General features: G+C 40.6%; 1 protein-coding gene across 1 annotated transcript; it reads right to left on the bottom strand.

Moving 5' to 3' along the window:
• Positions 1-243: 243 nt before the first annotated feature.
• Positions 244-26,936, bottom strand: ITM2B (integral membrane protein 2B). The gene is made up of 6 exons (XM_066544997.1): positions 26,694-26,936; positions 9,835-9,963; positions 7,480-7,686; positions 5,412-5,522; positions 2,141-2,291; positions 244-970 (listed from the first exon to the last, which is right to left on the bottom strand). Exons 1-6 carry the CDS (start codon positions 26,790-26,792, stop codon positions 882-884), a joined length of 786 nt encoding a protein of 261 aa, XP_066401094.1. The 5' UTR covers positions 26,793-26,936; the 3' UTR covers positions 244-881.
• Between the last annotated feature and the right edge of the window lie 357 nt (positions 26,937-27,293).

Below are 27,293 nucleotides of genomic sequence, written 5' to 3' on the forward strand. Positions count from 1 at the left end.
GGGTCTCCACTCTGATCATATGTATTGTGGAAATGCCCATTTAGAGTTTCAGCAAGCACCATAGTATTGCCTTTAATTGAAAAGGGACAGAAAAGCAGGTTTTTCTGTTCGTATTTAACTTCTCAGCCATCTATTCTATCTTTAGAAACACCACTTCAAGTAAAATGCATTAATTTAAACTGTAGTCCCCTCTTCTTAAAAATAATCCAATAGTAAACTGGAATCCAGAAGAAAACACAAGACTTTTAGACAAACAGGTTTATAAGGTTTATTGTCCATTGCACATACATGGATTATATACAAGTTAGTAACATAAGTTACTTCTTAATTTTCTAGAAGATTGTTACAGCAAACACTTGCCATTTTAAAACATCAAGTCAGAAATCAATCTCAAAAAGGTAAATATGACAATATTTTAAGAACAAAACAAATTGCACTTAGTTAGGAGAGTCAAATACAGGTTTGTCTATATGCTGTAACAAACTATATAGCAGGTAATATTACAGTTAGAAGTAGCTCTTGCAGTCCATTTGTACACTAATAATTTTTTTCAATTTTACTTATTTAAAAACTGGTGAATATTTCAAAGATTTCTTCTTCTTCCTAGTATTCGAGAGTCACATGAAATGCACTAGCAACTAAGTCTTTATACAATTCCTATTCAAATATAAGAAGAACACCACACCTGAAAATAAGGAGAAAACTAAAACATAGTGATTTTACATGTATCATGAGATGAGAAGTATGGAAGGTGTGTTCAGCAAGAAAGCCCTGTCCACTACTTACATAAAAGAAGATTTTAAAAAATAATCACTGCACACAATACAAAGGGTGGGGTCATATTGTACTTTTTAAATCTCCTGTAACAGTAGTATTCCTCATTACTGTTCACAGATGAGTGTTTCCATAGCAAACTTGTTCTCAAAGTGTCGAATCTTTCGGCAATTGATGGCTTCACGCTTCTGAATTCCTGTTGTATTGGCAAAGAACAACAGAATGTCAAGAGAAGAAGGGCTGAGGTACATGAGAGGCAGAAGTTTTATGTTTGCTATGATAAGATGCCATGAGAAATCAGAACTACCCCTCTCCAACCCTCCCCTCCAACAAAACACACACAGGCACACATTCAGATGTAGAAAATCAATTAGCAGGGAATGATCCTGAAAGTGTGGTGAACCAAATCCCAGTACTGGTTTAGTGAAAACCAACCTGCCAAAACCCCCCCACTGGCTAGTTTTTAACTCAGATCAGTTCCCAATCTCCCTCTCTGTGCATCTGTAAAAATGCTTGTGGGGACGTTTATTACTACAGGATAAACATACTGAATTTTTAATTGGATTTTGCTATTAAAACTTTTTCATTTTCAAACATCAATCTAAATTGCTTTTATAAATTGTATTTCTTCTCTTTGTTTTCCCAAGCAGTCAGGTCTCACAATATGACAGAAGCAATTAAACTACTTTGGTGTGCACTTGCACACCATGTGCAGATTACACAACAAGAAATCAAACAACCAAAAAGCAAAAAAAACAAACCACCAAAAAGCAAATCCAAGTAACATCTGAATGCAAATTTTAAGGCAGTATTTAACAGCTCTTCAAGACTTTTCCAAATAATGTTTTTCAGCCATTTTTCCATAAAAAAGTACCAAGGACTATAATTTTCCTGTGAAGACAAGCTCTTATTGACATTTCACTGACACAAATAGGAAGACATGTAACAATGTAGAGATGGCTTTAATGACAAAAAAAAGCTGCAATTCTGTATGTGGACTACAAAGCTAAAACTTCTCCTGTATGAAAGATTTTTCTTTGTTTTGAGGTGGGGTGTGTGGTTTAGGGCTCAAGACTGAAGAACAGCATCAATGAAAGCCCGAGCTCCAGAAAACACATCCATGCACACACCCACTCACACACAGACACAGGCATTTTGGCACTCCTAGGTCACTGGGGCCTCGAGCACTTTTGCACCATGACACGACCTATTTGCACACCTACACAAGAAAATATCAGACACACTGAGGCCCACAGAGCTGGTTAGTGCAATAAGCAAGCCTTGCTTTCATTAGAGTCTTCTCTGAACACTCTCAGGCATCACTGAAGCCTCTGTTAACGCAGCAGACCACGGGAGGAGCGTTTACCTTTCATGGCTTCCTTGCGCTGTAGCTTGTAGGTTTCCTTGCCGCGGCAGAGGCGGTAAATAAAGAATCCCAGCTGATCCACGTTTTCAATGCGATCAGTAACAATCATCTGCTCATGAATCAAATAGGACTGAGGCAAGTATGTTCCAGCCTGTTGAACAAAAACGTAACAGCTCTGTCAAAAACCATCTCTTCGTGGTCTGAGTACACAAGAAATGCTTTGCAGTGTTTTTTTTCAATATATCTTTGTATTATTTAAAAATATGTATTATCCAGTGACTTTCATTCTAATTGTGCAAACTTCACTACAGTACAGAAACATGTAACAATTACATGCAAAAAGGTCACAGAACTTCCATTGATGCTAACATCCACTGCCGTCCTGCTACAGTAACATCAGCCTTCAGCAGGTTTTTTTTCCTAGGTGTACCCACTGTCACAGGCCAGTCCTGAAATTATCATCCAAAGTTTTCACTTAATTAGTAACAGCCCACTAGACCTCAATGGGAACAACTCCCAAGCAGGAGCTGGCAGAACCATGATCCACATGGAGATACTCCTGCTGATGAAGCAGGCCAGCTGCAGAACAGTCCAGCTGCAGTCCATGGGGTTGGGAAGCCTTGAACTTATTCACAGCATGGGTCACTGCTCTCAAACCAAAGCCAAGACAAGACCCTCTATCCCTGTAAGTCTTTATGGTGACTTGTAAGTTATGTAAGTTATTATGGCGAAGCCAAAGTGGGACATCAGGTGTTTCAAGGCAATACACTGAAAAAGGGGAGAGCCACAATGACATACAAAGGCTTTCCAATCCCTCTCTAGACCCTCCAGTATTATTCTGCCACAGAGGAAATGATGGAGCAATCTGGCTCTGTGCACACCTCATTGTACATGGCTGAAGATGCACAGACTTAGCTGACAGCCAGTTTTCTAACACTGCTATTAAATAATCATCCATTTTTAAAAATACTAAGAAATCTTGTTAAGAGTGGTTCTAATTTATAGCAGTGTAAAGAGGGTGTTCCTTGCTTTTAAAAATAAAATGATCAGCTATTGTGAAAACAAATTCAGATTCTGTTGTGAAAGATCTCTGTATTTTTTAGTGACAATAAACAACTTGAAATTTCCGCTGTGAAACAAGATCATCTTTTCAGCTCCAGTGACATGTTGAGAAGCTGATTAAATGCTATTATTCCCAGTAAAGAAAGAAAGGACTGCATAAAAATTCACTTTAAATTTTGCATGAATGAATAAACTATGAATATTTTCTTCACTATATATTGTGAGGAAAACAACAGCAACTTCTTTTTTTCTAAGTAACAGCTTAGCAAACATCACTCTCCCAAATTATCCTGCTCATTATTTTGTAATTAAATCTCTGCAAATCACCGCATCTTAACTCCTGGTCTCTCGAACCTCAGGAAGGAGTCCCGGGGGAGTGCCAGAGCACAGCAGCAGTGCAGGGCACTGGCAGGGTGAGCAGCAGTGCTGAGGGTTTTGGGGGCAGCCTGCAAGGGCACTCCTGGGCTCATGCCCTCCAAACCACAGGACCTCCCAGCCCACCCCAGACCCAGCCTTCTCAGTTCTCCCTGGGTGGGACAGGAGGAGAGGAAACTCAGCACAGGAATCTCCTCGGCCCAGTTGCTGCAGGAGCAATTACCCAGCACTGGGATCCAGCATAGCCACAAACATCATCATTTTTGAGACATCCTGTGCACTGTGTCCAGTTAAAATTAGCCAGTTGGCTCAGCAGCAGGAATGAGGTGGATGAGCAAATATATCTGGGTTTCAGTTTTGTTTCCCCAAGAAACAAAGGAGGCCTTTCATGTCTGTACACTGAAGCAAACTGTATCAATATATAGAAATGTGGAACTTTAGGCTAAAATTATGGTGTTTCTTAAACACCAGAACAGCCCAGAACTCCACCATGTACATAAAATGCCCTCTGCATGTATTCAGAGCTCATTTTAAAGAAACTAACACATTCATTTCATACATTTTTTTGCTGGTGTAACCAGTGTGACTGCAGGTCAGTATTTACTCACTTTATGTATCTGCAGCATAGTTTTCCAAATTCCAGTTACAAATATTTAGCCTGATTTTCTGTGACATCAAATGCCCACAGCATTTGTTAATACAATGAGAATTAAGCACATGTCTCATAAAATTAGGGCATCCACTGTTGGGGACAATGATCAAAACTGTTTGCTTTTGCACGGATTTTCAGTTAAATGTGTGATGCCTGGTTATCCTCTTACTTGTAAACCATGCATATTTGATTCTGTACTAATGACAAACTAGGAAATTAACAGATTTTAATAGTGGAATTTGTGTGATCTAAAAATGGAAAGAAAACAGCACAGACAAGTTAAAAAAATGGGGTCACTGAGTTTTACAGACACCACATCATCCTTATGTACAGGAAATGAAAATGTGGTTAAATAGCCAGTCTCAAAATAGGAAGCAAAAAAGCAGCAAAGGACTTACTTGTGGTAAATTTTCACATGAAATTTATTTATACATACAAACCACTCAGAAATGGCTAAAATGTTTCCTGGAGTCCTAATTCCAAAGCCTTTTTTGAAAGATGCAAACCCAAATATGATGTAACTGTTCTAAAGTTACAAAAGCCCAGTAAAATATTAAAACATTCTCCCCAAATCTTAGCCACATTTCATCACCTCTCCCCCACTGGACTATTTTGCTGTTCTGTGAAGAAACCAGAAGGCCAGAACCCAAGGTAAATACTACCTAAATCAGCAATTGAAAGCATACATTATGTGCAGTGCACAGCAGATCCAACGCGTCTCGTGTGCATCACCCTCAAGCCCTGGATCGAAGTGGGGGCCAACCCCAGGCTTTAAACAATGCCCCTGTAAAAACCATTTCCCAGTCTTATCTACTCCATGCCTTTCAGCTAACCAGTCTTAGTCCAGTGCACACATGCTTTATAGAAACCTCAGTCACAATGGATTACAAATTAAAAAACACAGACTACTATCAGAGAGTCCAGCTACACCACATTTACATGGTTTTGTCAGCCAAATTTATAGCACTAAAGAAAATCACATTTTTTCCTTCCTCTGAATTAATGATTCCTTCATGATTGTAGATCATTGTCTAAGTAGGTTACAGAATTTTTTCTCTTTGCAAAGACCTCTAGTGATCATGTGCCTTTTGTGAATGTCAGAGTTCTGCAGAAGGGAGAAAAACCAAAAAAACTTCTACTTGTTCCTGTCTTAAGAACAAATTACTTATGATTTAATCATACCTTGATATTGATGAGCAGCTCCAGGAAATTTTTTGGTGGCATAACAACTGAAGTGTTCAGAGGAATCACATAGCACTTATCCAGGCTAAGGTCAAGATAGGCAGTGAGTCTCTATTGAGAAAACATTTATTTTAATCAAAAAACAAGAAGATCAGAAAAGTGACAAACAGATGTTGCTGAACTGCTATTGCCTTGTGCTGTTCTTCAAATTATTCTTTTGTTCACTGTAAAGTCTGTCCAAGAAACTCCAATCTAAGGGCAAGTAAAAGTACAACCAAATTGCAGCCTTGATGAGAGTTTATATTTTCAACAGGGATTTGGGCAAGGCAGCAGGCGATGAGGAGCTCAAATGCACCATGCAAGGAAACTACAAAGGTACCTGAGCTGTTATGGAAACAAGAACAGTGTTCATTTATGCTTAGTGCCTTCACTGTGAAACAACAGGACAAAAACCTGGCTCTAATCTTCATGCATTTATATTTTGTTATAGTCTAAAGAGGAAATGCTGCTGTAAGAACAAAACACAGAAAGAAAAAAATTTCTACAGATAATGCAACAAAAGTGGTTTTAGATTCAAAAATATGACTGACTTGCAAGGTTAATGATTATTCATAGTTGAATTATTATCTTTATACAGTACCTGAACTGCAGTATTTGCCATTATTTGATAAAAAGCTCAGGGAATTACCCTGATGAATCCTGCAGCTCTGTTCACTGAGCTGTGTTTTACTGCACCTGTTCTTGCTAAAGAAGATGTTATCTCTAGCTGCTGAAAGCTCGGAGGCTGTGTATGTATATAAAATACTGAGCACCAGGAGCCCAGCAGTCAAAATAATGCCAGGACAGCAATCATCAGTGCAGCTAATCTCATTACATGGAGCAAGTGCTGTATCTATGGCAAATGACCCTTGCACTGATCTTTAGAGCAAAGCCTTGAACTTCTTACATCCAAAAGTAAATTTTTAATATTATATTGTTCTTCCTTGCTTCTTAGATGCTGCTTTCTCTTTTCATTTTCTAGTTTTCCCTCTTTAGAGTCTTTATTCTAACTCTTAACAGAAGGTCCCTAAATATATTCTGAAATACTACTTGAATTACATAGCTTGAGCAAGCAATGTTTTCTTCCAAATCTGGCTATGAATATTTGATAGATAGCACTTTAAACTCTGAAGTTTGCATAAAAAAATAGGACACTTCCCTATTCTTTTTCAGCTTAGCTTAAAAAAAGCTGTTCAGCGAAGTCTTCAAATGTTCACAGAGATTTAGCTTCCTGAAAACCAGCTGTACAACATTTCATTACCATCAGACAGCTCCAACCATGCTGATACAGAAGAGGAAGGCTTCTAATTGTTCTGCAGCTGCTCTTAACACTGAGAGCTGTAGGCCTGTCAACTCCCTTAACAGAAATTTATTACCATGATTCCTATCAATCAAGGTTATTTCTCCAAAAAAGGAAGATAGCTTTGAAACCTTAGTTCAGTGTCTCTAGGAATCATAGTAGCCTGTGGTGCACAAAGAAATTAAACTTCGGCTTCCTGTGGCATCTGGAAAATGAGCTGTTTTCCACGGTCCTTCTCCTTCTGCTGCTGCTTTGGGGGTTTGAGCCATGCTAGGAGAGCACCTCTAGGAGAACACACCCAGTGACATCAGATCCAATCAGCCCCTCCAAGGATGTCAAAGCTACCTCAGCCCTTTCCAAATTTCCCTTGGCACCACAGCAGTTGGTCAAATTCTGGCTCAGTGGACTCAGCAGAGCAAGAACAATATTCTTTTCCGTTTCTTATACTAAGGAGAGCAAACAGATCCAAGATTTTTCCCTTTCTAAAAACAGAACTGTGTTTGTAAAAGGTGGTTTACACACTACCTGATGATGACTCTATCGTGCTGTACTTTATGCCCAGTTAATAACTGCTTGCAGCCTGCTGCTGATCAAAACATTTCTGCTGCCTCCTTCACCCCTCTGCTTCCCCCCACCATAATAAATGAGTATATTTATCAGGATGACTGAGGGGGAACATTTTTCAAGTTTTAAATGCTTTCAATCAACTTCTTCAGACATATTTCTTACCCGATGGAAGTCATGGACGATATCAGCAGGATCACTATCAGCAAAATCAGGGACTGGCACACTGATAAACTCAACATCTTCCTCCTCCAGGATCTGAATATTTTGCTCAATTGTGTGGTAGCGAGCAGTCTGAGCCTCTGCCCCTGGCTCAGGTAAACTTAAGCCATCTTCAATGTACTTTATTCCACAGAAATACACGCCACCCTGCTAAAAACAGTAAACAACCCAGCAACAACAATATCAGTAACGCAGAAGTTTAAAAGTAATATTCTCTGAAGAAAAACTTGTCAGACTAAATGAAATTTTTTGCCTTTAATTTGATTCATACACCAAAGCAGCAGCCAGTTGCTATCAACAACAGGACCATGGCTAAAACCTCAATTACACTCAACCGAGATGGAGTTCTTCGTTTAAATTCAAGGATCCCATAAAGAAGATTCTTAAAATCCAGTCTTCCATGTATTTTTAGAAAGACCATGAAGTTCCTACATCTATATGCATGTGTATTATTATTATTATTATTATTATTATTATTATTATTATTATTATTATTATTATCTCACTGTAAAATTATTACATTTTAATTCAAATCTAAACAGTTAAATCTAACTGTTAAATTATTAAAAGTCAAAATTATTAATAAAACCATTAAAACTGGTCATCCAAATCACCTTCAAAAAGCAAGTCTAACTCTGAATTTGGTCTTGCTTGCAGCAGCGTGTTGGACTAGATGACATCAAGACTTCCCTTCCAAAGTCAATTATTCTGTGAAGTTGCTTAGTTTTACAAGACTTCAAGAGTCTGGAAAGTCAATTTCTAAAATAATTTTTGAACAGTTTTAAGAGACAAAAAGGTAAAAAGAGAAATTGGAATAACTAACTTGTGTCCTTCTGCCACAGAACAGGTGGCAGGCTACCTAAGTTAAGTGTAAAATACAGTTCTGAGTCAGAGGAAGTCATGTACCAAATTTACACACCAAATAGTTTTAGAAATATAGAACTCTGCATATGCACATGCAATCAATTTAAAATTTTACATTGAAAATGTGCCTTCAGTGCAATGTCAGCTCAATTCCTGAATGTTTCCTTTAACGCAGATCTGACTCCTAAACAAGCAGCACAGGTTTAATTAAATGGCACTTTCAGTTTCATCTCACCAGCAGGTGAAAGGTGGAGCATCCAGTGCTAAGCACGGGTGAAATGTGCATTAGAAATGCAGCCGGCCTTCAGGTCTTCAGCTCGTTAATCCACCCACCCGAATAAGCTGTGCTGCTTAAGCATCATCGTTTGCAACACTTACTTATCCCCTGTAAATTTGGTTAATGTGATAGCCAAATAGACTACAAACTGCAAGTTCAGCTAGAATTTCTCAAGTTTAATGACTTGGCTTTCCACATTAGCAGCTACTAAAATGGGGGAAAAGCAACAGTCCTGCTATCAGGGATAAGAACGTGATTTTTTTACCTTATAATTAGGTGCTCTAACCAGTGGGCTAGAGAGATTCATGTTTTGCTTACCCTCTCCCTTTCTGGCTCTGTGATCTTGCAACCCCAGCAGTTTCTGAAGCAGGGAGTGTGTGCTCCCACCACTTGGGCAAAAGCCTAGCACATCCAGCACTGCCCAGGACAACTCCCCCCAAGGGAGACAGTATTTAACTCAGATCTCCCATGTTTCAGGTAAATGCTCCATTTCCCTGGCACTGCTGCCTTCAGAGAGCTCCTCTTGCAGCAGTGCTATTTGTTAAAAGACTGAAAATACATTTTGTTAGAGGTCTAATCTTGTCAGTGTGGATTAGACTTGACAGGGCATGTTTAAACCACAGTGACTGTGCTTTTCCCAAGTCCCCTGCAGGGCCCATATTTCTTATCCACGTGGAGGCTAGGGAAGGAGGGAGTCGCCATGGTGCTCTCACAAGCAGCTCCTTTCCTGTACATTAGCAGTGCCTCATGTGTTAGGAAACCTGGGATCAAACAAGGAGGCTTTCAAGGGGTTAATCCACCTCCAATATTTGGCACTGCAAAAGAGAAAAGAGAGTAGATAAAAATCTGGGACACCACTGGGGCTCCTAAACCCAAGTCCTATTTAGATACAATCTTTTCTCTGCAAAGTGAGGCTTTCAAAACTGTTGCTCTCTTCTATTTGCCAGCTTCACTTCTGCCCTCCTCTGCTGATAGGTAACTTCAGAGAAGGTAAAACTCTAGCCTTTAGAAAACATGAAATTTTGGAAAGAAAAAATAGTTTACTTCCTTTGGTTTAGTCTGTTCCTCCTCTTCTAAATGTTAACACAGAAAGAACAGTCTGTTGCTCCTCTTCCCACAGTGAAAAACAGCCCTCTCATAATGAGTATGTGACTTACCTGGAATGCAAAATATTTGTACAGATAGGCACCACCCAGGAACACACCAGCCAGCATAAAGGCCAATCCAAAGCACATGCACCAGCACCAGGCCCTTCTCTGTCCAACAGGCACAGCATCCTCAGGGTCCTGCAAGGCATCAGAGAGGGATCTTCAACACATTGTTCCCAGGTAATAGAGTACATACTTCAGGCTCAGCAAATACAATCACTGCATCCACCAGAAAAGCCTGTATGCACATTAGCACAAGTGTTTAGAAACTTAGCTTATTTGGTAAAATTTAAAACAAGTCTATTTAAGTTGAGCTTTAGTAAAACTTGTACTTTTAATGCCATCATCACTGACTAAATCAGGAGACTTAAGAGAAAAATGTAACAAAATCTCCTGAGATAACAAATAATAAACAGTGAGCCACTTCCCAGGTTGCAGACAGAAAAATATTCATTCTCAGGCAACCTCCATGCAACAACAGCAGAGCAAGGAAGTCAACTAAGAAAGGTCAGATTCTGTTTTACCTTAGTATATGCAATGTAAGTGAACCCAAAGAACGAACAAAAGATCAAAGGTAATAAGGAGCAGCAAAATATATCCTTTCCTATGTTGTTCCATCAGAACAAAACAGCCCTTACCACAACTTGGCTGGCAGAATAGCCACGGTGGGAATGAAAAAAATATAAAGATGCTTTGTAAGTTGTTGTTAAGGAAGCTTTCTGCTCTATCTGCTGTTCGTGTAATACTGAAGGAATGACAGGATGTTTCCCCTTTAGGGCACTAGTTTGCATAACCAGGCAGTCCCCACGGGCATCCTAAGCAATAAACTGCTGCTTGCAAAATCTTTCCTCTATCAGCCACATTACAATGCTCTCTCCTCCCCTAAGTGTTTGTGTAACTCATATAGGAAGTAAAAAAGAAAATAGTAACAACAATAATGATAACAATAACAATAATTACAATATATTAATAAAATAAAAAAATCCAACTTTGAGCTACCCTGTTCCAAGCCAGGATAATCCTGGGAAAACATCTGAATTCAAATAAACACAAAGAAATTCATTACCCCTTTGCAACCACAAAACAATAATGTAGAAGAACGATGGGGCAAAAATCACTATGAATGAATGAACAAAAAACCACCAAACCAGAAAACTGAGGAAGAGCAGGACAGAACTGCTTGAGAAGGCTTTGACAGGCATAGTTGTTAGTCAGTGTTCTGCCTGATGTGCTGGGTCTTTTTGCTGCATTTGCTAATTAAGATGATACCCCACTTGAACAAAGGTTCAGGTACAGTACCCAGCTGCCTTGGCCCAGTTAGGAAGGAATTCCCCTTATGTGGCTGAAGCAAGTCTGACACCAAATGGAAAAGGGACCCTCCCTATAAATGGTGGGAGAAAGTGGCACTTCCTGGAAATGACTCAGCTGTTCCAGAGAAGGGTAAGTAGCATTTTGGAGGGACTTACTTCTTTTCATTGATTACAGAGGGAAATTCCTTGGTTAACAAAGTAGGTACCTAATTCATATGCAGCTAAAATTAAGTGATGTGAAACCCACCTTTACAGTGCACTGCAATTACCTTTCATACAGAAGTGGCAATGCAGCTTCTTTCCCAGGCAACAGCTGCCAAAATCTGATTCAGTAATATTTAGAGTCAAACTGAAGATATTTCACACATTTTATTTTACTCTACCTTGCTAAATACCATAGTAAATCAGATTGTGAAATCTCCATCTTTGGAGGTTTTCAAGACTCAACTAGAGAAAGCCATGGCTAATCTTGCTTTGGCAACCATCCTGTTTCTAAAGGGAGGCTGCAGCAGATGACTTCCAGAGGCCCCTTCAAACCAACATTTCTGGGATACATCACAAGGCAAAGTGAAATCAGCAAAATAACATTTGCTGTGGACTGAAAATACACAATGTAAAGACAAGAAACAACTTTTTAACACTTTTAGAATACCAATTATTTAAGGAATTCAGTGTAAAAAATTACAGGATTACTGGATGCCTGATTTTTAACCTGGCTCTTTGCAAAGACTGAGAATAGGATATAATACCCATGCTAATCCAATTAACTCTCAGGTCACGTTGAGAGTCACTGTGGATTCTTCTATAAATCATCTCAATTATAAATCTAAACCAGGTAAACCAAGGATTTTTATTTTTATGTTGCCCTGTATCATTAGGTAACTATTTCCCTAGATATTTCAAAGCATACAGGACACCTGATTGAAACTTTTTGTAACAGCCATCACTTACGCCATTCCAAGTTAATGCCAGAAAAAGGGATAGCAAACTGCCTTTGTGATACAGTATCAAAATATTCCCTAGTGAAGAGTATAAACAGTATCTTTAGTCTTTCCTAGACCTGCTTTCATCCCCCACACCTTTTTAACTTCAACCAGAATTATCCATTAATGGAATAACTGCCTCTTCCATTTTTTTTTTCATTATTTTGTAGAGTCCAGAAAGACAAAGAAAACATGCACCTGGGAAATGGTGAAGAAGGCACACAGAGTATGAACATCTACCTGGAAATGGGGGTTAATGTCAGATCAATTTTCCCCAAGCCACCAAAAATAATCAGAAAAAAAGAAAGTAACTTTTACTCTTTAACCACGCTAGGAGGAACCTGAAAGACAAGTTTCTCAGTATTCTACCTTAAATAATTTTTCTTTGATATATGAGATGTAAACAATGGGTTTAATACAACTCTTTTATCCTTTACCACCAGCTAAAGGCTATCATTATTATTTCTGAAGGTATCCCTTGTGGTGGCACGTTAAGCTACTTTGTATTTGTAGTTGCCTATCATTGATTTGTCCCCAGCCTACCAAAAACAGCCCATTAAATTCACAGCAAGAGTTCAAGCCCAGTTTAGGCTCCTGCTTAGGAGAATGAATGAAAGCACAGCACCTTAGCACGGGTAGAACCTGAAACTGACAACACTGAAAAGATTTTATGCTACTGAAAGAGAACAAAGAATTCACTTCCTAGCCTGAAAACTACATTACATACATACATTATCAAGCAGTTTAAAACCAGCTTAAATTAAAAATATTATAAATAATTTACTGAAGCCAAATAGGTAACTGACCCATGGCTACGCTCTCTAAGCTTTTGCACTGCTGCCATAACAGCTTCGTTTGGGCTGTATTGACCCAAAAGAATAATTTGTCCCTTGCTATAAAAATCTGACCCTCTGCACTGCAAAAGAAGGAAGTGCAATGGATGCTTACCCTCCTTCCAGGTGACTCATGTTCTGAAAAAAAACCCATTAAGTGAAAGCAGATCCCCACTAAGAGGGACAGTGCTGAATTAGCGCTTCTCCCCACATGGTTACAACTGCACTTTGTTCCCCGGCAGCAGCGCTGACTTCTGAAGCCAGAGCACAACATGAGACTGCAGCCTCAATGACTAATTTTTCTCTAGGCCAGCTTTCCACTGCCAGAGGTATCTCACAAAAGAAAGCATCATGTACTTGAGGTGAAGACTGACCTCTAAAAATACGCCTCTCTACTTCTCTGAGCAGTAATAAATAATTACTGTCCTGGTCCCTTTCTTTCCTCTCTTCTGCTTCATCCCTGCCCCATGTACTTTCAGCTCCCTTGCGAATCCTCAGCCTTAAGGTGATGCCACAAAATTCATCTCTGATGCAAAATGCCTTAAGAGGAACTGGATGCAGGCCCAAAACTGGCTTGTTTCCCTTGATGAGCTAATTGTTCTAATTGGAAAACATTTGATTAGCCTATTTCCCATGGATAAGACATGAAACAGAAGCATCTCTCTGCCCCTTGTACACTAAATCCTACAGTGTTGAAATTAAATGGTTCAGGACTTCTCAACCTGAATAGCTTTAAGCTCTGCAGTAACAATTTCCTTTCAGATAGAAAAGAAGTATTAAATTCTCTATTATTTGAGACTAGCAATATTCAAATCTAGAGTCTTCTCACAAAGAAGTGACAAGTTGACTGCGGTTTTCAGAACAGGTCCCTTCATTGGTGACCACAGCAGTGAATGTAAAACTGCTCTCTGCCTTCTTACTAAAACCATGAAACACTTCTCAGATGGGAGTGATACCACAAACTATTTATCAGAACACTCTCAACTACAGAGAGATGTGCACAAGAACGTCTTTATGACAATTAGCATTAACTGTTCTGCTAGTTAATTAAAAAAAGAAAATACTAGTAAATTAAAAAAAGTAAAAGTTAATAACCCCATAAACCTGCAAACACTAGCAGTTATTAATGGCTAGTGGCCATATATTCTCTTGCTCTTTTCAGTTCAATTTCAATGCTACTTTTTTTTTCTTTAATATATGCTGTATTTTAGAATGGCCAAATGCATGTTTGGGGTAATATCACAAATGTATTCTAAGAAGCTCCAATGCTGAGCCACAACTGTGTATAATTAGACTTGATAATTACTTAGATTTTCCCCTTGTGGCTTTTTGTACATAGTGGAATATAATTGCTTTAACATTATAAAAGTAAAGCAGTCTATAAACTTACAAGACATATGTCTAGCTCATATTAAAATGAGTGAGAAGATATCAGACCTTGTTCCTTTGCAGAAATTAAGGACACATCTATCTAAACCAGATATGATGAACAACATGCTGTGAGAAGTCCACAATACTGTATGACTGCTGGACAGCTACGCAAAAGATTATGTCCCAAATTTAAAAATAGATAAGATAGCAATAAAAATAATTATGGCAGGGGGAAATGTCTTTTGGAATGAACAGTCTTTGATCCACAGAGAAACCAGATGCAGAGCATTACTGAGTATTACAAACATTACTAAAAATGTCTGCAGCATAATACACAAAACATCCATAATTATGCATGTGAGAATAACATCTATTACATATACACTAACACATATATAAAAGCTTACAGTTAATGTGGGTAAAACTGGCTGGAAGTTATTCAGAACAGTTTTTCCTCCAAGGTCCTCTGTGTGCCACTTAGCTCACATGGATGGACAGAACACAGTGGGACAGACTGAGTTTCCTGAAGGCAAATATTGACCAACTGCAGCTGTAATTAGTGGAGTGGGAAGAAGGGAAGTTAATGACACTCCCTAGAAGTGTTTTTTAATGAGAGAAGCTAAAAAGTCTCTAAATAAAATACTGACCAATGGCTGTACAAACTGAACTCTGTTGGTCAGGCTCGCCTGCTCTGACTTGTAAATACGACATCTGTAGAAAATCCTCACAAAAGAAAGTCAATTTAAAATGAACTTAATTTAGAAAGAGCTCTGCATTCCTTCGATGGTATTCCTGCCTGAATACTGCTTCAAGCCTAGTATTCTATTTATTACTTGTTGCAGATGGGAAATTAAGGCAGGCTTTTGCAAGACTCCTCACTTGGCAGATGCTGCGAATCTGGAAGGCGATCATACTGATCTGCCTCTAAAACAGCAATTCTATGCTTACTAACAAAATTAAATTTAAATTTCAAGTACAATCATCTTTCAACTTGCTAGTTGGATAAAACCACTCTATATACAATAGATGCTTCAGAAATTTCTCGCTTATCCAGAAAACAAGCTATGGCTGTTTATATGCAGTTGATATCTGAACATTGCAACCCCTCAGTGCCAGCAGTGCCAGTTCTTCAGTCACGACAGACAGGGACTTGTCCATTTGACCAAAGGCTCTCTGCCTAAAGAACAACATGAAAACATGACCTAAGTTGTGCTGCTGTTCGCTGTAGTCACATATCCTGGATAACCAAGGAGATAAATCAATTAGAATTATCCATTAGGCTGTTGGTACTATTAACCTCTTCTTCTATTTCCTTTATCTGTATATGGTCTTTGAAATAGTATTGTAAAAAACAAAATCTTTTAGACAGCACTAGGAAATCCAGAAGTAAGAAGAAATTAAATTCCAGGAGCTTTACAAGTTCAAAGTCCAAGGTTGTTTTAATTGGTTGAACGTTATCTTTGACGAAATAATGGGGGAGTTTTATTAAAACATACAGTGTCTGTCAAATGACTCATTTCATTGTTCAAACATGGTAACTATAACAGAATAAAAACATCAGTATAAGCAGCCAGCTCAAGATCATCTTAAAAGGGGAATGAGCTGGTGGGCAGGAAGGTAGCTGCAGCTGCATGTATTGGGAGAGACAGAGGTGAAGAGAGAACAAAAACTGGGAAACAGGCAAGAAAGAGTAGGGGAGCAAGAAATAAAACTCAGAAACATGTTAGAACATGAAGAGTTCAAATTTTCTGCAAGAAGTAAAGGAAAATTACAACTGTAAAGTCAATGTTAAGGACAGGAATCAGCAGTTCATTCACAGCTATGTGATAGGGGGACAACAAAAGCAGCATGTCCTGAAGAGTAATCCAGCAACTCCCAACCAACATGAGTAATCCTGATTTACCTAAACACTGCCTTCATTTCTGAGATAAGAGACTGCAAACCCTGATGGCAGTCAACAATTAAAGAGGATGGGTAAGGAAGGAAAAAGCCTGTAACTATTCAAATTGCTGTTTTGGTTAAATTTTGGAGTAGCATTAAGATGAGTAGTTGTCAGCTTTGGTCTTACATGGACTAGAAAGTGACAGGGTACTTAAATGGCCTGAAAGTTGTATTTTTAGACCAGGCAAAGACTTCTTTTCAGGTGATTCACCTGCACTTTTGGCTATATCCTCATCCCAGGCTGTCTACAGCAAGTGTAACAACTAACCACACACTGTATCTGATGTTTTCTTCAAACTGTGTTCCCCAGATTGTTCCTCTTCTCTGTCCAATTTCAAGCTCTACCAGCTGCCTTCTCTGTGCACTTATCCTATGTCTATGTTCCCTGCATCTTTCCCCACCCAAAGCAGAGCTCTCTGGTATCTGCCACACGCAGAGTAACTGGGCACACCTTATCTCCATTTCCTCCCTTCACCGTTGCACCAAGATAAACCATTCATCACCTCAGTCTGGTGAAGAGGAGCTGGGCTATGGCCACAGGACTTTGGTCTGCCACATCAACCAGCACAGCACTCCTGTGCCACTTGGCCTGTGCTTTCACTGCAGTCAGGGCAAGGACTGCCCTCCTGGGTCTTCTTCTGTACAGCTATTAGCACCACAGGACCTTAATATCATCTTATACTCCTACTGAAGGTGATGAAACACTTCTTTTACTGCCTGACCCCAAACACTGGGACAACTTGCCCAGTGAGATTGTGAAGCCTTCCATGCTTGGAGATACTCAGAAGCTGACAGAGGTGATACCAAGCAACCAGCTGCTAGAGCAGGGGAGTTGGCCCAGATGACCTCCAATGCCAGCCATTCTGTGATACACATCTACAGTTTTTAAGTAACACTAATAGGATAGAGGATGAGGATTAACAAATAACTCTAACCACTTGCTTAATTTAAGGAAAAAAAAATCAGACTTCCAGGGGTGCTGGGTCTGTGCTAGACAAGTAATAAAGATCCACACATCCTTTACTTCACTTTGGAGTTTTATGATTCTTCTGCCTTCTCCCCACTCCCTGCTATAAAAACTTCAACAAAACCTACAACATTTGGAAAATGTCTTGCCTCTAAATGTCTGGATACTCAGTGTGGAAATCAGGTTTATTAAGAAAATATATTAATGTTGCTGAATTTTTCTACATATTTTCATAAACTGGAATGATGGAAACTTGTTCTGCATTTCACACTTAGTTTTCTCACATATTTAAAGGAAAGAGAAACGTTCTGGTGCAAGTTTGCAAGTGATAGACCAAAACATGCAGGTGGAAAGCTTGCAGAGGAATCTGGCAAGAGGGAATAATTTTTTAAACAAAACCCCTCAAGCCTAAGAAGTCATATGGGACATTCTTCAGAATGGATTTGCTTTCAGAAAACAAAATTACCACACCCTTTATAGTTACCGAATACTGAACATGGCATTTCAATAAACTGTCCAATTTTGAAAAATGCTTCATTTTCAAACATTGCCAAAATAAACCCTTTACCTATCTGCACTTTTTGACCTACAACTGACTTACATTCTACCATACTCTCAAAAACTACACTAAATCAATCTATAACTTTAATGAAGTGTTTCTTTCATCTTTATCCTGAATGAGATCAGTGTTTGAAAACAGGAACTTAGAAGGTTCCTATTCCACTTTAATCAATACTAAATTATCTCTTTGACCTTGATTGTTCCAGTCCCTGTTTCTCCCTTACCCTGCTCAATTCTTATATCTGAAATTTATTTTTTTCTATGACTGCCTGCTTCTCAGATATCATAATGATGGAACGCTATGTGAATTTAACCTAGATTTCTCTCAAGGCTATTTTCCCAAGTGGCGTTGGCTCTTTCACCCAAGAGATCTCATTAGCATGCACATATGCACCACTGAGCCTCGGAATTTAATAACTCTATTCCCAGTTCAGCCACAGATGGTATGTCATCTCAAGCAAGTTACAAAGGCTGTGTCTCAGTTTCTCTCAAAAGCAGAATCCAGCACCACAAAACCCTCTTATGAGGTCTGCAGTCCTGCTTCAAAGGAGGGTAGATTCTGAAGCCTGTCTAGGTTGCTCAGGGCTCTTGACCAGTCAAGGTTTGAAAACCGCTAAGACTTACACTTCAAAGCTTCTCTGGGTAATTTCCTCAGCAGCATTCAGTTCTCCTCAAGACTGAAAAATATTTTGCTTTTATCAGTCAGAAGCTCTCTTTTTTAAATTTATGACCACTGTATTTTCAGTCACCTCCCCAGGCACTGGGAGGCTGCTGTTAAGTCCTCCTTGCAGCAGTTTCATCTCTGGGTTGAACAAGCCCCACTCCCTTGGCCGCTCCTCACAGGGCGTAACCTCCAGCCTCTGACTATTGTGGTGGCCCCTGCTGGACTCACACCAGTTTGTTGCTGTCTTTTTTTGGATCAGAGAGCTCTCAGCCTTCAGTGATGCCAGTGACTAGCATCCAGCTGAATGTCCATCAGAAGCCCTGGGTCTTTTTCAAGCAGAGCAGCTTCCCAGCCAGGTGGTGCCCAGTATATCTTGATAGCTGGGACGAGTCTGTTCCAGGTACAGGACTTGGCATTTGCAATTTCTGAAACTCATGAGATTTTGTTCAGCCCATTACTGTAGTCTGTTGAGGCTCTTGTGAATGGCAACCCTGTCCTCAAACACATACACTCTGCTAATACATGTATTAGTGAATTAGAATGCATAGTACCTGAACAGCAAGCACAGTTCTCTGAGTGGAAACCATTCTATATGCAAATACAAAATAGCATTTAATTGTAGCAGTTATGAGTATCAGCACAGGAGAGCTGACCTTGGAAGGGTACGCTTAATTATGCTCTCTTTCTAGACAAAACTGTTGTAACAAACTGAAGGGCTTCAGTGCAATTAGACTATTCCAAGTCTGAAGTGGAGCACACACTCCAGTGCCCAGCACCTGGAGGCACCACACCCTGCAGGACCACAGACCTGGCCAGCGTTCAAACACCTCACCAAGAGCTTCCCAAAACTGCTCACTGCACTGTGCAGCAGCCTCTGAGTCGTGTCTGGCCTCACAACCTTGCAAAGGCTGCTGCATTTTCAAATATGTAAGTGCAAGGGTTTTCTATTTCTGTGTAGGCTTTATCTTTTAAAATAAATAAATAAATAAACAGGCCTTAGTGATTCAGCAACTATGTGAGATCCACCCCAGAGATCACTGATCCCTCCCAGTTATGATCTCTCCAGCCTCCTCTTTTTCCACAGTCATTCCACCATCTCATTCTACCCACTAAAGAGCAGAAAGTTGCCATCAAAGCAGGAGTTTGCTGAACACTAGGATAAAGACAACCACAAATTAACCAAGGACTTGCATTCAAGGAACTCTACTCTTAAAATGCCTGTGGGTTTTATTTTTATGTGTTTATATATACGAAATTATATGTATTGCATACTTAATAATATATCAACTTCAGAAAAATTTAGAAAAATATTTGTGTACACGCACACACACACACACACTGACACTACATGGAAAGGACAAACAAGATACCAATTTTTTTTTTTCAGGATCTATATCTAACTGTTGGGCAAATATGACTTTGGCATTTTGTCATGATGAATTTTGTACAGCTGTTGCACAGAGGACCCTTGCTTGCAGATGACACATGGATCACTCAGGAAGGACCTAGTCCTTTTCTCTAAGTCCCTTGTGGTCCAAACCCTACCTAGATCACATGATGTCTGCCACAAAACCATTTCTGACTTCATTGCAGAGCTCAATCTTATTAATTATCTCATTCCTTTGGTTTACCACATCTGTAAAATTAGGACAGATACCCGAATTTTATAAATTAGCATGCTTTTCATCTGTAGATTCAAAGTAATTTCCACTGAGGATAAAAAGCAGTACATAAATAGTAAGAAAATGAATGTTGTATTATTCATACAGATCAGGAGACTAAAAGCAGATAATGCTAACCTTTGTCAATCACGGCACAAGGGGAGAAAGGGGAGAAAAAAATAGGGAAAAGAAAAAGGAATCTGTGCAATAAGTAACAAAACACATAATCACTTATCACAGCTGTAGTTACATTTTTAAAATGTCATAATGTTTTTAGAAGTACAGAATAAAGAATATTTAAAATTGCTAGGACTTAAAAAGGCAGTGTTTGTGTTTGAAGGTATTTCCTGAGGGTCACAGAGAGGGCTATTTTCTTTTTATGAAGAGCTATCGGATGCCTGTAGCTACTGGCTACTGGCTAGAAAATACATATAAAGCTGACAAATATTCCAAAACCACAACTGCAGAACAGTTACCTGAAAACATTACTGGAGGTAAGTATGCTTACCATTCTTACATACCCCCACCCCAAAGACTATTAGCATCAATATTTACTAAAATGCTGGTAAGAAAAAGAAAAAATCAGGGAAAAACCTACATAAATAACAAAGAAAATAGATTTGAAAATAGAAAATAGTCTATAAAACCACAACTGTTAGGTTACATTTGCAACTGCAAACATTTCATTAAAATACTTAACAGAAGAAAAACATAGATACACATTACAATTTAAAATTAAACTTTCCTTGAAATAGATGTTCACATGTTGGATTAAATATTCATTATAATGGAATGAGTCGAAACCATTTCCCTTGAAAATACTGCTGATTCCAAGAAAATTTTCTTTCAAATGATTTTTATAGGAAAGCTCAGCTTTTTGTTTTGATCCACATCTTCAGAAATTAACTAATTTAACTTGATCTTTTCCATTGAACAGAACTTTCATTTCAACAGCCTCTGTTTACGTGGTATTCTTCATACTGCTACACAATGTTAATGTCTAAACTAGTTTCTTGAGGCTTATCAAAAAGAGTATTGCAGCACAGAAAGACAGGAGTGAACATAAGAGAAGTACTTCTGACATTTACTGTAAAGATACATTACAGTGCAGGATAGTTTTTCTAGATACTGCACTAAATAAAGCATCATCTAATTACAGACTGTTCCATACGATGATATTAAGGAGAAAAAAAGTTCTCCGAATACATTTTTAGGGCAAGGGGTTTCAGCCAAGTGAAAGTTTGGGAAACTGAAGAGAAACTATTTAGAACTGCAGAAAGTATTCCCATTGTCTCTCTAGTCATCCCTGCACTGAGTTCACACGAGCTGTATGGTACAGCCATCAGCTCTCTTGCTCAGTCAGCCAAAAACGTGAATGATGCAAAGAACTGACAAAGCAGTTATCACAAAGGTCTGGCAGAATACATCCTGTTTGAAACATTAAATATAATTCTCCTGGGAAATGGTTCTATTTCTCAACCAAGGCTCTGTGCTTGTTATTCAGGTCGGGAGGTTATGAGAGACAGAAAAGGAAGTGAGATACAGAGAACTGACAGAGCTCCTCTGTCCCACAGGTTCGTGCCCATTGCTGGGGGTTGACACCATCTCCTCCAGATCACATTTTGGATTTTGTAATTCCAAATCCCTAAACTCACTTAAAAATAGCAAGAGATTATCAAAAGAGCAGCACAAATTTTTAGAGATCTTGGTTTTTTAGTATTGTCTCAAATGCTGGCAAGCCTTTAAGGAACAGCTTTAGGAGCCAAAAGTCTCAAGGCCACAGTTACCTTATGTTCAGGAAGCTGCACTACTTAACCAGTAGAACAAATTCGTAATGTAAAAAAAATGCAGGGGAAGGTATCAGCCACAAGGCTTCTTTTCTTAGGAGAAGTCCCTCATTAACAACACAAATTTTGTTCAATAAAACTCAATTTACCCTAATTTATCTTTTTGGGTACCCATTAAGTCAAATAAAATAATAGAACGAGCCCTGGGTACTCTTTGTGCTTGAAACTGAAGGGTTTTCATCTATAGTTTGGTGGATTTTCATTAAAATTTTAGCAACATCTGGGAGAAGAGGGAGAGAATTTGCTCTGTTAGGATTTTTTACTCCTGGGCCTCTTTTAAATAATCATGTCTTAATCTCCACATGCTCTGACAGATAGCAGAAGCTGGTTGGTTTAATGACCTAGTTGCATCACAGAAAATAGAGGAAAATACAAAGACTGCTCTTTCCCCAATGGCATCTGGTGTAAGGCCTATAGAAATTTGGCTGGAGAAAGCCTTTAATGGGAATATGGAAACTCCTGAAAGAAAAAAAAGAAATGAAAACCAAACAAAACAATCCTAAACCACCCAGCTACAGGGACGTTCCATGAAGTGGGAAAACCTGCTTTTCTGACAGCAAATAACCAAATGACTATTTTTTAGTGGATACAGTAACTTTTGCATATATATATATATATATATATATATATATATATATATTCAACACCAATTACACAAAATCTGAGGCTTTTTCTACACAGCAAAATAGTGTTCACTAGTTGTTGCTCAACAGTACTTCCTAGGTGGATCCCTTCACTCTGTGTTAAAAAAATGTCTATTTTAGTATGCTTTAGCTAAAGTGAAGTGAATGATTAAGCTAAAGTGAAAAAAAGAAGGTTAATTTTAAAGGTCAGAGTAATAACGTTCTTATAAGGAATAAATGCAGAAAGCTGCTGCTTTTAAAATTCTTAACATTTACTCTTTCACATTGAACTCTCTGCATATGCAGTTATCCAATGGTCAGCCACAATACATATCTGTGAATCCACAGCTTCTGTGCATAAAGCTGGATATGGTAAATATGCACCATGTTGAGTAACCCAAAAATAGAAAAATAGTTTTAAAAGGTTGCCACTGAACCTGGCAGAAAGGAGCAACAGCCCAAGTCACTGAGGGCACAAAGATTTTTGGGAAGGCTTAATCTACTGAAAGGCCTTTATAAAATGTCTGAAGACTTCAGCTATGCTCAGAACCATCTTTGGCTCTCCAGAGATCTATTGTAGGGAAAAATGTTAAAAGACCACACATTGTTTGTTTGTTGGGAAACTGGGTCATAAAACACCCCATTGTAAAGACAATGAGCAAAATGGAAAATGAAATGTGGCCTAAGACCCTTCACTAGGAGTATGCTGTATTTTGGCCAAGAATTATGGCATAGAAGTACCACCCCAACAACAAAAACAGAGTTGTAATGGCTGCCTACAGTAATTATGGAGACACTTTCACTACATGCCATAATACCGAGCAGTGATTTATGCAGAGACAGGATTAGCACTTTAGATTTTTCAACTCCTTTTAAAGTAACATACTCCAAAGCATAAGACCACTGCTTTCTGCAAAACCTTTTTTTGAAGATGTTGTTTCTGTGATATATCCCCTACTCTTCTTGCCTCTTCCTGTCTTACCTTCCCTGATTAATTTCCGACTAGTATCTGCATCAGAGGTTATTGGGAAATTTCTGGCAAAATCAGAGTATTTCTATGGTCTGTCATCAGCATATTTTAGCTGCAAATGCTCTTTGCTAAGTCCTTGGAAGATTATGTATTTGAGAGTAATCCTGCAATGGCAGAGAGGCAGTCTTCAAGGCACTGTGCTGGGAAAAGCCGCAGAATGAGACTGTCAAAGAATTAGCCCAAAAGCTCATTCCATGAATTTTTATTTTCTTGACATTTCAGAGCATTTGGCTTTATTCATTAATCTCAACTAGTTTACTAGTATCTCTGGCTCAAGTATTTTTAAGTTCTTGGTAATAAAATTGTGAGAGTGCAGTTCTGTTGAGTCTCTTCTTAGGGTTTTCTCTTTACTTCAGTCCAGAATGCCTTCCAGGACTTTGCTCATAAAAGAAAGCTTCATAAAATGTTGCAATATTTTTCATGTTTACACTTGTGATCCAGATCTAATTATTTTCCTACAGAAACAATGTAGGAGAAGGGAAAAAAAATGTCCCATATATGCTGTTTTGGAAATGTGACCTTTTTCAGTCGACCAGAATTCTCTCTTCCAATATACATTCCCACACTGCCTCCAAACCTCACTTGAAGCAAAGGGTTTTCCAGCAGCGACGTGATGTGAATAATGCATTTGTCAGATGTGGTTTATTTTCTCCCCTTTCCTCCAAAGAGCTGCATAGGCAGCTGAAGTTGTGGATGGGTGGGGGAAGATCTGTTTCTAATGCACTTGTATTCAAGAAGGCAAAGTTCAAAGAGTGGATCTTGCACTTACCTCAAACGTATCAAGTTTTACAAGGGCCCTCAGTTCCTTTCCACCCGCTCCCCCCACCCAAAGATCTGAGAATAAGCTCCCAGACTTGAAGAATCACAACACCTCCAGAGCTGCATAGCAGTGCTTGTTTCACTACTGTTAATCCTGCATGGATTGCATGGCCTGTTCTACAAAAACTACAGACAATGCTACTGTACCAGATCTGCTTTTATTGATGCTTTAAAACACAAAAGCTCAAAAAAAACCAGCCTACTCAAGAATTTTGCACACTGTTAGGTGCAGGTCTGCAGTTCTGCAGACAAAAGATAGAAATGTGTCAAGGAGAATGTCAAAGACTCATCCCTCAAGAGCGCTCATTTGTTTTTGGAATTTTCATCTGTACTGAGCATCCCCTCCCAGCAAGCTATTTTGGGAGTGTTTCAAGCTTCGTTCAGGCGTGTTCATCCCCTGACAGCAGTGCAAGAACTTTTAAGTAGCTACTGTGAGATCAGACCGCCTTTTGACCTGGTTAATAGGTGTTTACAAGTCTCATTTCTAGGCAAGGAAACCAAAGTTAAGGCAGATCTTGTATGTCATCCTCAGCTGCTAGAATTTGCAGCTCCACATTAAGGAAATCATAGCCAAATGACATGCTTCCATCAGTATCTGGACAGGGTCGGGAGGATTTGTTCCCCAGTGTACAATTAGCCAGATGTATTTTGTTTGTTTAGTAGCAGAAAAACAAGCCCAATTTGGTAGGCTATCTGGAAACAAACATCATCCAGGGCAGGTCTGGATTCCGAGGTAATAAGAAAAACCCATTTTCTGGAACATGTAGCTTGTGTCTTGCTAATGTGCTTGGTGTCACACTAACCACCAAATCTGGGGTTAGGGAAGGAATTCTACAGCTTAATCTGGGCTCAGGGAAGCCACTACTTCCTAGAGAATAGCACTCCTCTAGGAATACCAGCACCTAATGGATCTCATATAATTGCAGGCAATCTGAGCAACAATACTGTCTCATCTGTTGTGGCACACTGTTCTAGAGACTTAAACACTCTGGTCACAGTTTTATCTGAAAGTGCAGTATGCTCAGCGGAAGTATGACATTTAACCACTTGCTGTATCAGGGAGATGTCACCAGAAGCACCTTTCTGGTTCTCCTCGGCTGTGAAATGACAGCGGATTCTGCAGGTGAAGAACCTGGTCCCATCAAAATCACGGCAAAACCTGCACCAGGGCAGGACTTCACACCACAAACTGAACAGATACTGTCCTCCTATGCAGAAATTCACCACAAAGATTTAGGAAATTAATAAACACTATCACTTTTGAAGAGCCAATCTGGTAACTCAGAGGGCTGATGAACAAGAGACTGTGAAAGCAAATGAAAACAGCAAGACACTGTTTATGTGCAGTTGGCCATTTTTCAAGTTTTGGTTCCCTTCTGAAAGAGCTTAGAGCAAATTACAGTGCTCCGAATTAAAAACTGGTTTTGATTACGGGAGCATAGAAATTGCAACCAAAAACCTTTATATTCTAAGCAGTTTTGCACTTAAAAAACTTAAAAAGCCGCCGGTGTTTTTTCTTCGTTGCTGTTTGCAGAGGGGAGGCGACAGCAGCGCCCGGAGTTTGGGTGCTGTTTTGGGGCGGGGGGAGGCAGCTCTTTGTTCCTTTATTTAAGTTCCGAGGCGAAGTTCTCCGCACCACACAACCACCACCAGGCTCTGCGAACACGCTGCTGCGGCACAAGCGCGGCCGAACCCCTAACTTCACCCTCCGAGCGCTCCCTTGCCCTGCAGCATCCGGGGTCCGGGAGCTCGCCAGCAGCCGGCCGGAGGGAATGGCAGCGGGGGGAGCAGCGGGCACGACCCGCCCTCTCCCCACAAACCAGCTCCCACCGCCGGCCCGACACAGCCAGGGCTCTGCGGGAGCGCAGGCGGCCCCGAAAGCCGGGGTGGCCGCGGTGCACGCGCTGCAGCGGCTAACAAAAAAAAAACCTCCAAAACACAACCCCAGCAAAAACCCCCAACCAAACAAACAGAAAAACGGAACCAGCACAGAGATCCCCGGAGTCAGGAGAAGAGGAGCCGAGAAGCTCGCCCTGTCAGCCATTTTAGAAGCGTGAGCCGATGGGGCGGCGGGGCGCACCGCCGTGCAGCCTTCCCCCGGCCCGCCCGGGGGCCATCGCCGCGGGCAAGGGGCGTACAAAGCTCGGCAGCGTCCCCGCCGCGCTCCCCTCCCCGGGCTCCACGCGGAGCGGAGTGGAGCAGAGCGGAGCGCCCGGCGCTGCCGGGCCCCGGAGGGTCGGTCCCCCCGCCGCCCTCACCTTGGCGTCCGGCGGCAGGATCAGCACCTGGCAGTTCTCCTCCTCCTTCTTCGCCGCCTCCTTCTGCGCCAACGCGGAGTTGAACGACACCTTCACCATGGTCGGTCCTCAGCACCCCGCACGCAGGAGAACGAGGACGAGAAGCAGCCCGCACCGGCAGAGCTTCGCGGGCTGTCCCCTACCTTGCCACCCCCCGCTGCTGCCTCGCCGCGGCTGCCGCCCCCGTCCCCTTGTCAGGCGGCTGAGGAGGAGGAGGAGGAGGAGGAGCAGGAGGAGGCGGTGCCCGACAGGGCGGGCGGAAAGAGGGGAGGTGGTGGCTGCAGGGCCTCGCCCTCCGCCCACTGCCTGCCCCGGCGCGGCGGGCGGGGGGCTCCGGCAGGAGAGGGGGCTGCGGCCGGGCGGGCAGTCCCTGCTCTGGGCTCGGTAGCCGAGGGGCCGTGGCTCAGTGTGTGCCTGGCCGTGCCCCGGGCGGTGTGGCCCTGTCCTCAGGGCAGAGACCCTCGGGGGTCCGTGTCCCCCCGCCCGGGCCTCGGCTCCTGCGCATGGAGGAGCCCCGGGCTGAGACACTGCTGGCGCTGCGCTTCCCTGGGGCACGGCTGG

Source organism: Molothrus aeneus, chromosome 2, assembly GCF_037042795.1.
Source record: "Molothrus aeneus isolate 106 chromosome 2, BPBGC_Maene_1.0, whole genome shotgun sequence".
Classification (NCBI taxonomy): Eukaryota; Metazoa; Chordata; class Aves; order Passeriformes; family Icteridae; genus Molothrus; species Molothrus aeneus.